At 45.8% G+C, this 12416-nt stretch overlaps 2 protein-coding genes across 4 annotated transcripts; both read right to left on the minus strand.

The window, feature by feature from the left end:
* Window positions 1–561: 561 nt before the first annotated feature.
* LOC115104986 (eotaxin-like) lies at window positions 562–3290 on the minus strand. Its single transcript, XM_029626462.2, has 4 exons — window positions 3005–3290; window positions 1058–1178; window positions 917–987; window positions 562–845 (listed from the first exon to the last, which is right to left on the minus strand). Exons 1-4 carry the CDS (start codon window positions 3084–3086, stop codon window positions 823–825), a joined length of 297 nt encoding a protein of 98 aa, XP_029482322.1. The 5' UTR covers window positions 3087–3290; the 3' UTR covers window positions 562–822.
* A 279-nt stretch (window positions 3291–3569) lies between these two features.
* LOC135563755 (uncharacterized) lies at window positions 3570–6249 on the minus strand. 3 transcript variants are annotated; one of them, XM_065007028.1, is made up of 5 exons: window positions 6088–6249; window positions 5651–5765; window positions 5409–5483; window positions 5011–5307; window positions 3570–4144 (listed from the first exon to the last, which is right to left on the minus strand). In XM_065007028.1, exons 1-5 carry the CDS (start codon window positions 6161–6163, stop codon window positions 4000–4002), a joined length of 708 nt encoding a protein of 235 aa, XP_064863100.1. In that variant the 5' UTR covers window positions 6164–6249; the 3' UTR covers window positions 3570–3999. The 3 variants fall into 3 exon arrangements, with proteins under 3 accessions (XP_064863100.1, XP_064863099.1, XP_064863098.1); XM_065007027.1 differs by having other exon boundaries at window positions 4077–5307; window positions 5651–5762; XM_065007026.1 differs by having other exon boundaries at window positions 4077–5307.
* Between the last annotated feature and the right edge of the window lie 6167 nt (window positions 6250–12416).

Genomic DNA, 12416 nt, shown 5'->3' on the forward strand with positions numbered 1-12416 from the left:
GGATCAGCCATTACGTAAATAAAACACTTACTATCTGCAGGCCCCCGCTGCTCTTTCAACAGCCAGGTCGTGCATGTGTGTGTGTGTGTGTGTGTGTGTGTGTGTGTGTGTGTGTGTGTGTGTGTGTGTGTGTGTGTGTGTGTGTGTGTGTGTGTGTGTGTGTGTGTGTGTGTGTGTGTGTGCATGTGTGTGTGCACGTGCATGTATAAAGGTGACACACAGCATACCCCCACTCATTGTACTCAGAATAGAATATGAGATCAGGAACATTTTCACCCACTCCTGAGCACCGCATCTGTGGTCCTACTCAGCCATGCTGTGTGGTCCTACTCAGTCACACTGTGTGGTCCCAGTTGGCCACTAGATGGTGCTATGAGGTTAGACTTCTCCTCTCAGCACTGCTATAGTAACCCAGAGACAAACTGTACACTGTATCACTTCAGGACAGCACACTTTGTATGCTTTCCAGTGGTTTTAGATCAACATAAACACAACAATAGACTAATTATCTTCAAACTAACAGAAAACATGTCAAAATAAGAGACTGACTGTCATAACAAGTATTTTAAATAAATATATTTGAAAATATATATATTATTCAATCCATTTCCACAGAGCAAAGTGTAGATCCTAATGACCAGATACAATAATCAAAATATAACAGAAAAAGAAAACATGCGGAAAACTATTCTAGATAGTTGTAGGGGAGGATTGTAGAGGGAGGCTTGTAGGGGGAGGCTTGTAGAGGGAGGCTTGTAGAGGGAGGCTTGTAGAGGGAGGCAGATCTACAGTACAGAAGGCTCCAGACATGGTCAAGCTTCTTCACTTTTTCATCACTTTTAAACCTAGAGAGAGACATCTAGATTAAACTGTGTGTGTGTGTGTGTGTGTGTGTGTGTGTGTGTGTCCTCTTTACCTTTCTTTCTCCTGTCGACCCAGAGTGTTTTGGGATCAGAGCAGATCTTCTCACCTTTCACTGTGTAGAAGCTGAAACAAGACACAGAGTTTATTACTACTACTGTGTGTGGGTGTGGGTGGGTGGGTGTTTGAGACTTACATGATGGCGTTAACACAGGGTGGCATGGAGTTTTGGATGCGGTATCCTTGCAGTTCAGATTTTATGGGAGTGTCAGACACACTTGTGCAGCAGTTTGTGGTCACCTTACTGGGCCGACGATCTGAGAGGGGGGGGGGGAGTGAGAGAGCGAGAAAAAAAAACTGAAACAAAAGATTGCGAGATCTCTAAAGTAACCATAAACATTTGATCTTTGTGAGAGTCTGACAGGAAACTGTCCCACCTCAGAGGTGTCTGATGGCTCAGCAAAGAATAACAACGTGTAAATCAACCGACCTGTGTCTGTGTCTATCTCTGTGTCTGTGTCTATCTCTGTGTCTGTGTCTATCTCTGTGTCTGTGTCTATCTCTGTGTCTGTGTTTGTGCGTGCACAGGGTTGGGGAGGAACTAATTACATGTAATCAGTTACAGTGCATTCATACCCCTTGACTTTTTCCATATTTTGTTACGTTACAGCCTTATTCTAAAATGTATCCAAATGTTTTTTCCCTCATCAATCTACACACAATACCCCATCGTGGCAAAGAAAAAACAGTTTTATAGAAATGTTCGCATATGTATTAAAACATTTTAAAAAACTTCTATCACATTTACATAAGTATTCAGACCCTTTACTCTGCAATTTGTTGAACCACTTTTGGCAGTGATTACAGCCTCACCTATATTTCTCCCATTCTTCTCTGTAGATCCTCTCAAGTTTTGTCAGGTTGGATGGGGAGCGTCGCTACACAGCTATTTTTAGGTCTTTCCAGAGATGTTCAATCGGGTTCAAGTCCGTGCTCTTGCTGGGCCACTCAAGGACATTGAGACTTCTCCTGCGTTGTCTTGGCTGTGTGCTTAGGGTTGTTGTCCTGTTGGAATGTGAACTAATTGGTAGAGTGCTGCAGAGATGGTGGTCCTTCTGGAAGGTTCTCCCATCTCCACAGAGGAACTCTGGAGCTCTGTCAGAGTGACCATCGGGTTCTTGGTCACCTCCCTGACCAAGGCCCTTCTCCCCCGATTGCTCAGTTTGGCCAGGCAGCCAGCTCTAGGAAGAGTCTTGGTGGTTCCAAAATTCTTCCATTTAAGAATGATGGAGGCCACAGTGTTCTTGGGGACCTTCAATGCTGCAAACATTTTTTGGTACCCTTCCCCACATCTGTGCCTCGACACAATCCTGTCTCCGATCTCTACAGACAATTCCTTCGACCTCATTCCTTGGTTTTTGCTCTGGCATGCACTGTCAGTTGTGGGACCTTATATAGACAGGTATGTGCCTTTCCAGATCATGTCCAATCAATTGCATTTACCACAAGTGGACTCCAATCAAGTTGTAGAAACATCTCAAGGATGATCAATGGAAACAGCATGCACCTGAGCTCAATTTTGAGTCTCATATCAAAGGGTCTGAAGACTTGTTTAAATAGTATTTCTGTTTTTAATTTTTAATAACTGTGCAAACATTTCTAAAAACCTGTTTTCACTTTGTCATTATGGGGTACTGTGTGTAGATTTAGGAGGGAAAAAATGTTACAAAATGTGGGAAAAAATCAAGGGGTCTGAATACTTTCCCACTGTACATTAATACTGTACCTGTAATCTGATTACAAAACAATTGCAATCAGCTCCGTTACCAGCAAACATGCTAAACTAAACAGTTAAAATATATTTTAAAAGTACAGATAACTGTGGTTCGTGGACCACTCTGGGTCTGAGAGGTGTCCGAGTTGTAGAGGGTCTATCAAAAAGCTTCCTATGACAGTGGTACACTACAGTGGTACAACTCAATGGTAACTGTAAACGCATTATAACATGTTCTTCATTTTAATGTGTGTGTGAATATAGTATATAGCATATACTGTATATTCATATATAGTTCTAGAATATAAACAATATATGTGTAGTTTTCAATCATTCACTACATCAATCAATCAGTGAATCAATACTCACAGTTGGCAGAGACAGAGGAGAGGTACACACACATGGTGATCAGGAGTGCCAGCGAGACGGTCCTGGACTGGAACATGGACATATTGACTGACTGATTGACTGAATGAATTAATAAATGACTGACAGACAGACAAACATTCACAGCTAGGCACTAAAGTACGGAGACGGGTCGGAGGTCGTACTGATTGGTCTGGTAACCGTCGTAATGAATCTGGGAAAGGCGGTGGAAGTGTCAGGGGTTCCGTTTCTGACGGTGGGTTACATATACCGTACTGGTGGAAACACCCACCTTGCTCTTTTTGTTTGTGTGTGTGTTATGGTGTGATGTGGTCAGTATTCGTAATGCTATAGTCACACCTCCGCCCCCCCCTCTCTCCTTCTCTGTTTTTTTTGTGTTGCCCCTTAACAAACCACCAACACTCCCAACCCCTGCAGCAGTGTTTCGGAGAATGATGGATTCATAAAGGGTACACACACACGAACACCAGAAGGTGTGAAAAGTTGATGCTGCAAATGCATAGTGTCTGCACCACAACGGCAAAACAGTCAGACTGACAACTCAAAATAATATTTCCATCATTTTATTTTCTATTTCAGTTTCATCCATTTTCTGATGTTTTACAACTCATTATTGTTGAATAAATAAGTAGAAAAGGACATTTCTCTTACAAACATTTCTTAAAATAACATTGATTGATCAAAAAGAAACCAACTAAATGTATAAGTACTTAATAAATACATGTGTTAAATAACATTAAGAACTCATTAAGAACTCATTGGTAATGTATAACGAAAAGTCATCATAACTACTTGAAGAAATGAACTAATAAATACACGAGACACTGGCCTTGAAGATATTTCATAAATAATGATCACAACTGAATTAAATAATAACTAAAAAGATATCAAATCTGAGTGTAATATGCAAATTGGAAGTCTTTTTTTAGATATGAGGAAGTGGAACTTTAGTGGAACTTCAGCCATTGGCAAGGATTCTATTGGTTGGCTGTTGACTGCTGAGTTAAGGCATTCTCGGTTGATTCCCAATGAGGGGAGGAGGAAAGAGATGTAGGAGAGGAAGTGATTGAGGGAGGAGAGGAGAAGGCAGGGAAAAGAGAGGAGAGGAGATAGGAGGGAGAGCGGGACAGAGAGGGGTGAGAGGAAGTTACGGGGGAGAAGAGGGGGAAGCAGGGAAAAGAGAGGAGAAGAGCGAGTGAAGAGAGGAGGAAACAGACAGAGGAGAGGGGGAGAGAGCTGGAGGAGAGGAGGGTAAGAATGTAGAGGTGGAGGTGAGAGAGTTGGAAGAGGAGGAGAGAGGTGGAGGAGAGGAGGGTAAGAAGGTAGAGGTGGAGGTGGAGGTGAGAGAGTTGGAAGAGGAGGAGAGAGAAGGAGGAGAGGAGGGTAAGAAGGTAGAGGTAGAAGTGAGAGAGTTGGAAGAGGAGGAGAGAGAAGGAGGAGAGGAGGGTAAGAATGTAGAGGTAGATGTGAGAGAGTTGGAAGAGGAGGAGAGAGAAGGAGGAGAGGAGGGTAAGAAGGTAGAGGTAGAAGTGAGAGAGTTGGAAGAGGAGGAGAGAGAAGGAGGAGAGGAGGGTAAGAATGTAGAGGTAGAAGTGAGAGAGTTGGAAGAGGAGGATAGAGAAGGAGGAGAGGAGGGTAAGAATGTAGAGGTAGAAGTGAGAGAGTTGGAAGAGGAGGAGAGAGAAGGAGGAGAGGAGGGTAAGAAGGTAGAGGTAGAAGTGAGAGAGTTGGAAGAGGAGGAGAGAGAAGGAGGAGAGGAGGGTAAGAAGGTAGAGGTAGAAGTGAGAGAGTTGGAAGAGGAGGAGAGAGAAGGAGGAGAGGAGGGTAAGAAGGTAGAGGTAGAAGTGAGAGAGTTGGAAGAGGAGGAGAGAGAAGGAGGAGAGGAAGGTAAGAATGTAGAGGTAGAAGTGAGAGAGTTGGAAGAGGAGGAGAGAGAAGGAAGAGAGGAGGGTAAGAAGGTAGAGGTAGAAGTGAGAGAGTTGGAAGAGGAGGAGAGAGAAGGAGGAGAGGAGGGTAAGAAGGTAGAGGTAGAAGTGAGAGAGTTGGAAGAGGAGGAGAGAGAAGGAGGAGAGGAGGGTAAGAAGGTAGAGGTAGAAGTGAGAGAGTTGGAAGAGGAGGAGAGAGAAGGGGGAGAGGAGGGTAAAGACCTAAGGGTGGAAGTGAGAGAGAGGGGAGAGAAGTTGACTGAGGGAGGAGAGGAAGGTAAGGAGGTAGTGGTAGGGGAGGAGGTGAGAGAGGGTGGAGAGGAGGAGAGAGAGGGAGATGATGAGCTCCTGCGGGCCATTCTAGAAGAAAAAAAAAATACACAGTTTCAGTTTCCTATTCTCTTTTGTTCTTTCTCTGTGCGTGTGCACATGTGAGCGTGCGTGTGTGATAGTTAACTTACTCAAACTGTTGAATCTTGCGGCGTACCCAGGGTTGTTTATGGTGACAACAGATCAGGCCCTTTTCCGTCTCCAAGCTGCAGGAGAAACTTTGTTAACAATGAAACTGAAGGGGTATGACACAACATGTCTGGAGGCTTTGGCACAACATGGACACCACATACAGTAAAGCACCTTGTGACAACATATGAGACTAAACTGGATGAACCTCAATGGAATAAAGACCAAAAGATTTGTTCCTTACATGACGGCCCGTACACAGGGAGCGTTATAGTGCTGAGTCCAGTAGCCTGTGATTGGATCGGTCACCTCGCTCCTGGTCACTGTCTTACAGCACGACGACAGCTTATCTCCATCTACTGAGGAGGGGGAATAGTTTTCATAGAAAGAACAATTGGCATGCTCAGTTTGTAGTAACAACAAGTAGCTGCGCACTGAATTCAAAAGGCATACAGTATAGGTCTACTTGAATAAAGGAACAACCACACTCACTGAAACATTCTTGAATCACTTTTTTAAATGCAGCAGATGTCAGAACAAACGGATGCATTTTGGTAGCATCCCTCGTCAGAATCATACTGACACATTCTCAAAGAAACACATCATCTTGACCTGGCAATCACTTCAAAAACCATGTACCTTCCACCTCTAACCACTTAACACACATTCCCTTCTCCTCACCTGTCCCTGTCCAGACCAGCGTTGCTATGACGATTGCTGCTGTCCAGATCTTCACCAGAGTTCCACAGGTCACCATCTTTACTGATACAATACAAGTTGAAAAAATAGATGAATGAATTCTCTCTCTTCTCTGGCAGGCTGCTCAGCTTAGCTCAGGGTCAGTTCTGTAGTGTCAGTCTTCACCAGGGTTGAGGTTATATAAAGGCCTGAAAAGCAGAAGTGGCACCTCCGCGGAGTTCACTCTTCTCCTCTCCTTTTTTTGTGAATGACAGAATGAATGAAAGACTGTCGGGAGTTTCTGCTGCATCAGCGCAGATCGTTTACCAAGAGGAAACACTTTCATCAGCATTCCGGACGGAAAAATGTGACATGGGTCTTTCCCAGGATGGCCATTCAGAAGATCAGACTGACACTTATGACAGTTGAACTAAGCTCGTGAGGTATTTCTAGGTTATATTCTTCAAGAATCAATGGGTACATATGTAGTAACTGCCGATGGACTCTTTAAGGTATGGCCTAACGACTGAGCTAAACATGCTCTGATGAAGGCTTTACTAATGAAACATACTGTAGTAGGTGGAATATAATGTGATTTTGTCCTTTATGTTCAGTGCTCCTACTTTTTGTTTGGTCAGTTGGCTTTAGTATGGGGTTTAGGGTGATGACATCATCTTGACCCCATCCCAATGACACATGATAAGTCGCAACCTTAACCTTTGTACAGCATTGGGTTTTAGGCTGTGAGACCAAGGGTGGCCAACCCTGATCCTGGAAAGCTACAGGGTATGCAGCCTTTAGTTATACACCTGATTAGCCTAATGAACCAATCATTAGTCTTCTTACTCAGATGCATGAACATGGATAAAATCATATACGACTTATATAATTTCCGTCTGTCAAAAGTACATCTCATCCCTGACAATCATCTCTGTTGTAATTTGTCAGACAGTGGAGGACTCCCATTGGAAATGCATTGGCTCCATCTGAAATTCTAGACAAATTCCCAATGTGGCCACGGAATAAGGTGTGTAGTGCTGGTAATGACCTAACCCTGTAGACCCCACTCCTTGTAGATCTCCTGGAGCAGGATTGGTTACTCCTGTGCTAGACTGGTTATTGTAGTTAATGTAGACTGAACAAAAACATAAACACAGCATGTGAAGTGTTGGTTCCATGTTTCATGAACTGTTATTAAAGATCCCAGAATCGTTCCATATGCACAATATGCTTATTGCTCTCAAATTTGGTGCACAAATTGGTTTACATCCCTGTTAGTGAGCATTTCTCCTTTGCCAAGACAATCCACCCATCTGACATCTGTGGCATCTCAAGAAGCTGATTAAACAGCATGATCATTACACAGGTGCACCTTGTGCTGTGGACAATAAAAGGCTACTCTAAAATGTGAAGTTAAATCACACAACACAATGCCACAGATTTGAGGGAGCATGCAATTGGCATGCTGACTGCAGGATTGTCCACCAGAGCTGTAGCCAGAAAAAGGAATGTTCATTTCTCTACCAACGTCATTTTAGAGAATTTGTCAGTATGTCCATCCTGCCTCACAATTGCAGACCATGTGTAACCACGCCAGCCAAGGACCTCCACATCTGGCTTTGTCACCTGCGGGATCGTCTGAGACCAGCCACCCGGACAGCTGATGAAACTGTGGGTTTGCACAACCAAAGAATTTCTGCCCAAACTGTCAGGGAAGCTCATCTGCATGCTCGTCGTCCTCACCAGGGTCTTGACCTGACTGCAGTTCGACGTTGTAACCGACTTCAGTGGGCAAATACTCACCTTCGATAGCCACTGGCACGCTGGAGAACTGTGCTCTTCACAGATGGATCCAGTTTCAACTGTACCGGGCAGATGGGAGACGTTGTGAACAGAGTGCCCCGTGGTGGGGGTGGGTTATGGTATGGGCAAGCATTAGCTATGGACAATGAATACAATTGCATTTAATCTATGGCAATTTGAATGCACAGAGATACTGTGATGATATCCTGAGGCCCATTGTCGTGCCTGTAACAACCTGGCTCATAGTTCGTAACAACAAAGGGAAACCACTCATGACTTAAATGTAAAAAGGAATACATTTATTAAACTAAATAATAATAAATAAAAAAATGTAACATCAGCTATGGACATTTGTAGGATCAATCAAATTCAATCAAATGTATGTATAAAGCCCTTTCTACATCAGTCGATGTCACAAAGTGCTATACAGAAACCCAGCCTAAAACCCCAAACAGGATCAGTAGTGTATGCGGTGTGTTGTATGGTGAAAACAGACGGTGGAAGCCAGCCTGCCAGTCAGCCAACTTTTATAGCCTTCAGGCCAAGCTTGCCCAGGTGCGCCACATTAGCTAGCGATCGTCCCAGCTCTGCAGACTGGCCTCCTGGAACAAGCAGACTACCAAACAGGAGATCCCAGCAGATCCCCCAAAATGAACAAGGTTCCACCACAAACCTGAAATAAAAACAAATCAGAAAGAACCAAAACACAAAAAAACGAATGCCTTATTGCTCCACTTATTACTAAACATAAAGAAAACACTCACCTATACCCCCTGACCCACCTCTGCCCTCCAGGCTGCCCCTCCCTCTCCCACCTATACCCCCTGACCCACCTCTACCCTCCAGGCTGCCCCTCCCTCTCCCACCTATACCCCCTGACCCACCTTTGCCCTCCAGGCTGCCCCTCCCTCTCCCACCTATACCCCCTGACCCACCTCTACCCTCCAGGCTGCCCCTCCCTCTCCCTCTCCCACCTATACCCCCTGACCCACCTTTGCCCTCCAGGCTGCCCCTCCCTCCCTCTCCCACCTATACCCCCTGACCCACCTCTGCCCTCCAGGCTGCCCCTCCCCTCTCCTCTCCCACCTATACCCCCTGACCCATCTTTGCCCTCCAGGCTGCCCCTCCCCTCTCTCTCCCACCTATACCCCCTGACCCACCTTTGCCCTCCAGGCTGCCCCTCCCTCTCCCACCTATACCCCCTGACCCACCTCTACCCTCCAGGCTGCCCCTCCCTCTCCCACCTATACCCCCTGACCCACCTTTGCCCTCCAGGCTGCCCCTCCCTCTCCCACCTATACCCCCTGACCCACCTCTACCCTCCAGGCTGCCCCTCCCTCTCCCTCTCCCACCTATACCCCCTGACCCACCTTTGCCCTCCAGGCTGCCCCTCCCTCCCTCTCCCACCTATACCCCCTGACCCACCTCTGCCCTCCAGGCTGCCCCTCCCTCTCCCTCTCCCACCTATACCCCTGACCCATCTTTGCCCTCCAGGCTGCCCCTCCCTCTCTCTCCCACCTATACCCCTGACCCACCTTTGCCCTCCAGGCTGCCCCTCCCTCTCTCCCACCTATACCCCCTGTCCCACCTCTACCCTCCAGACTGCCCCTCCCTCTCCCACCTATACCCCCTGACCCACCTTTGCCCTCCAGGCTGCCCCTCCCTCTCCCACCTATACCCCCTGACCCACCTTTGCCCTCCAGGCTGCCTCTCCCACCTATACCCCCTGACCCACCTTTGCCCTCCAGGCTGCCTCTCCCACCTATACCCCCTGACCCACCTTTGCCCTCCAGGCTGCCCCTCCCTCTCCCACCTCAACAGCCTCAGATCCCAAGAAGCAGTTTAAAAGGGAGAGAAAGAGAGACAGAACCAGGGAAGCAAGAGAGAAACAGGAGAGGATAGGCAAGTTATCCAAAACAATAACAAAAAACTACGGCATCGGGGAGCGGGACAAGTCAAGGATGTTTTCTTTGACCTTAATATGGCCAAAGACCAAATTGTACGGCTGCAAAAACAGCACCCACCTCATAAGCCTCTGATTAGGGTTCTGCAAGGATCGCAGAAACGTCAGGGGATTATGATCTGTGTGCACCACGAGAGAGATGCCACCCGAACCAACATACACATCAACATGTTGGAGAGCCTAAATAACTTAATTCTCTACTACAGAATAATTGAGCTGGTTCAAGTTAAACTTCTTAGAGAAGTAACTAATTGGACGGTCCACCCCCTGAATATCTGCCTGCAACAGAACAGCGCCAACGCCTACATTATTAGCATCTACATGGAGTATGAATGGATGATTCAAACGAGGGGCAACAAGCACTGGGGCAGAACACAATAGTGTCTTTACGTTCTCGAACGCAGCTTGACATCTGTCCAACGAAATATACTTCACCTGAGCCTTAAGCAAGTCGGTCAGGGGTGCTACCACAGAGGAGGAGTCCTTACAGAATCTTAAATAATAACCAACCATACCACTGGGAAAACTACGCCCTGACTGATCACTTTGCCGAGATAAGTGACCGTTGCTTTAGCAAACTCACATTTGACCAGATTAACGTAATCCGTCGCCATCACCTCATGTTTCAGCATGATAATGCACGGCCCCATGTTGCAGGGATCTGTATAATATTCCTGGAAGCTGAAAATGTCCCAGTGGCCTGTATACTCATCAAAAATGTCACCCATTAAGCATGTTTGGGATGCTCTGGATCGACGTGTATGACAGCGTCTTCCAGTTCCCGCCAATATCCAGCCACTTTGCACAGCCATTGAAAAGGAGTGAGACAACATTCCAGAGGTCACAATCAATATCCTGATCAACTCTATCCAAAGGAGATGTGTCGCACTGCATCCACACCCCTACCTGTTTTAAAAGGTATCTGTGACCAACAGATGCATATCGGTATTCCCAGTCATGTGAAATCCATAGATTAGGGCCTACTGAATTTATTTCAATTGATCTATTTCCTTATATGAACTGTAACTCATTAAAATGTTATGTTTGTATTTTTGTTCAGTGTAGTTGCTCTATAGATGAACCAACATCCTGTTATTAGTCAGAGTTTAAGTTGGCTGACAGGATGTGTGTGTGTGTGTGTGTGTGTGTGTGTGTGTGTGTGTGTGTGTGTGTGTGTGTGTGTGTGTGTGTGTGTGTGTGTGTGTGTGTGTGTGTGTGTGTGTGTTTGTGTTGCCTAACCATGCAGATGAGAAATTAACACCTCTGTGTTCTACCGAATGTTAACCAGAATTCAAATCAAATCAAACTATGTTTGCCACATGTGCCTAATACAACAAGTGTAGACTTTACCGTGAAATGCTTACTTACAAGCCCTTAACCAACAGTGCAGTTCAAGAAGAAGAAAATATTTACCAAGTAAGCTAAAATAAAAAGCACAAATAAAAAGTAACACAATAAGAATTGGGATTGGGGTCAATGTAAATTGTCCGGTGGCGATTTTTATGAATTGTTCAGCAGTCTAATGGCTTTGGGGTAGAAGCTGTTGAGGAGCCTTTTGGTCCTAGACTTGGTGCTCCAGTATCACTTGCCGTGCGGTAGCAGAGGAGACAGCCTATGTGTGACTGGAGTCTCTAACAATTTTATGGGCTTTCCTCTGACACTGCTTATTATATAGGTCCTGGATGGGAGGAAGCTTGGCCCCAGTGATGTACTGGGCCATTCGCACTACCCTCTGTAGCGCCTTACGGTCAGATGCCGAGCAGTTGCCATACCAGGCGGTGATGCAACCGGTCAGGATGCTCTTGATGGTGCAGCTGTAGAACCTTTTGAGGATCTGGGGGCCCTTTTGAGGATCTGGCCCCCACTCAGCAAACTGGATGTAGTGTATCACAGTGTCATCTGTTTTGTTACCAAAGCCCCATATACTACCCACCACTGCGACCTGTATGCTCTCGTTGGCTGGCCCTCACTACATATTTGTCGCCAAACCCACTGGCTCCAGGTAATCTATAAGTATTTGTTAGGTGAAGCCCTGCCTTATCTCAGCTCACAGGTCACCATAGCAACGCCCACCCGTAGCACCGCTCCAGCAGGTATATTTCACTGGTCACCCCCAAAGCCAACACTTCCTTTGGCCACCTTTCCTTCCAGTTCTCTGCTGCCAATGATTGGAACGAATTGCAAAAATCTCTGAAGCTGGAGTCTTATATCTCCCTCTCTAACTTTAAGCATCAGAGCAGCTTACCGATCACTGTACCTGTGCACAGCCAATCTGTAAATATTCCACCCAACTACCTCATCCCCATATTGTTATTTGTCCTATTGCTCTTTTGCACCCTAGTATCTCTACTTGCACATCATCATCTATCACTCCAATGTTAATGCTAAATTGTAATTATTTCACCTCTAGGGCCTATTTATTGCCTACCTCCCTACTCTTCTACATTTGCACACACTGTACAGTTGTGGCCAAAAAATGTCATGTATTGTCATGTTATGTCTTGTTCCTGTTCTTTCTCTTCTCTTCGTTTCCCCCTGCTGGTCGTATTTGGTTACCTTCTCTCCC

The sequence above is a fragment of the Oncorhynchus nerka genome, linkage group LG22 (assembly GCF_034236695.1).
Source record: "Oncorhynchus nerka isolate Pitt River linkage group LG22, Oner_Uvic_2.0, whole genome shotgun sequence".
NCBI classification, from domain to species: Eukaryota; Metazoa; Chordata; class Actinopteri; order Salmoniformes; family Salmonidae; genus Oncorhynchus; species Oncorhynchus nerka.

Excerpts from the sequence above, each read along its gene's own strand:
- LOC115104986 (XM_029626462.2), bottom strand. The coding sequence starts at position 3,086 with ATGTCCATGTTCCAGTCCAGGACCGTCTCGCTGGCACTCCTGATCACC. Across the intron at positions 1,179-3,004 it reads CTCCTCTGTCTCTGCCAACT|ATCGTCGGCCCAGTAAGGTG; the intron begins GTGAGTATTGAT and ends CCCCCCTCTCAG. Across the intron at positions 988-1,057 it reads CCCTGTGTTAACGCCATCAT|CTTCTACACAGTGAAAGGTG; the intron begins GTAAGTCTCAAA and ends GTCTTGTTTCAG.
- LOC135563755 (XM_065007026.1), bottom strand. The coding sequence starts at position 6,163 with ATGGTGACCTGTGGAACTCTGGTGAAGATCTGGACAGCAGCAATCGTC. Across the intron at positions 5,766-6,087 it reads GCTGGTCTGGACAGGGACAG|TAGATGGAGATAAGCTGTCG; the intron begins GTGAGGAGAAGG and ends CCCCCTCCTCAG. Across the intron at positions 5,484-5,650 it reads CCCTGTGTACGGGCCGTCAT|CTTGGAGACGGAAAAGGGCC; the intron begins GTAAGGAACAAA and ends TTTCTCCTGCAG.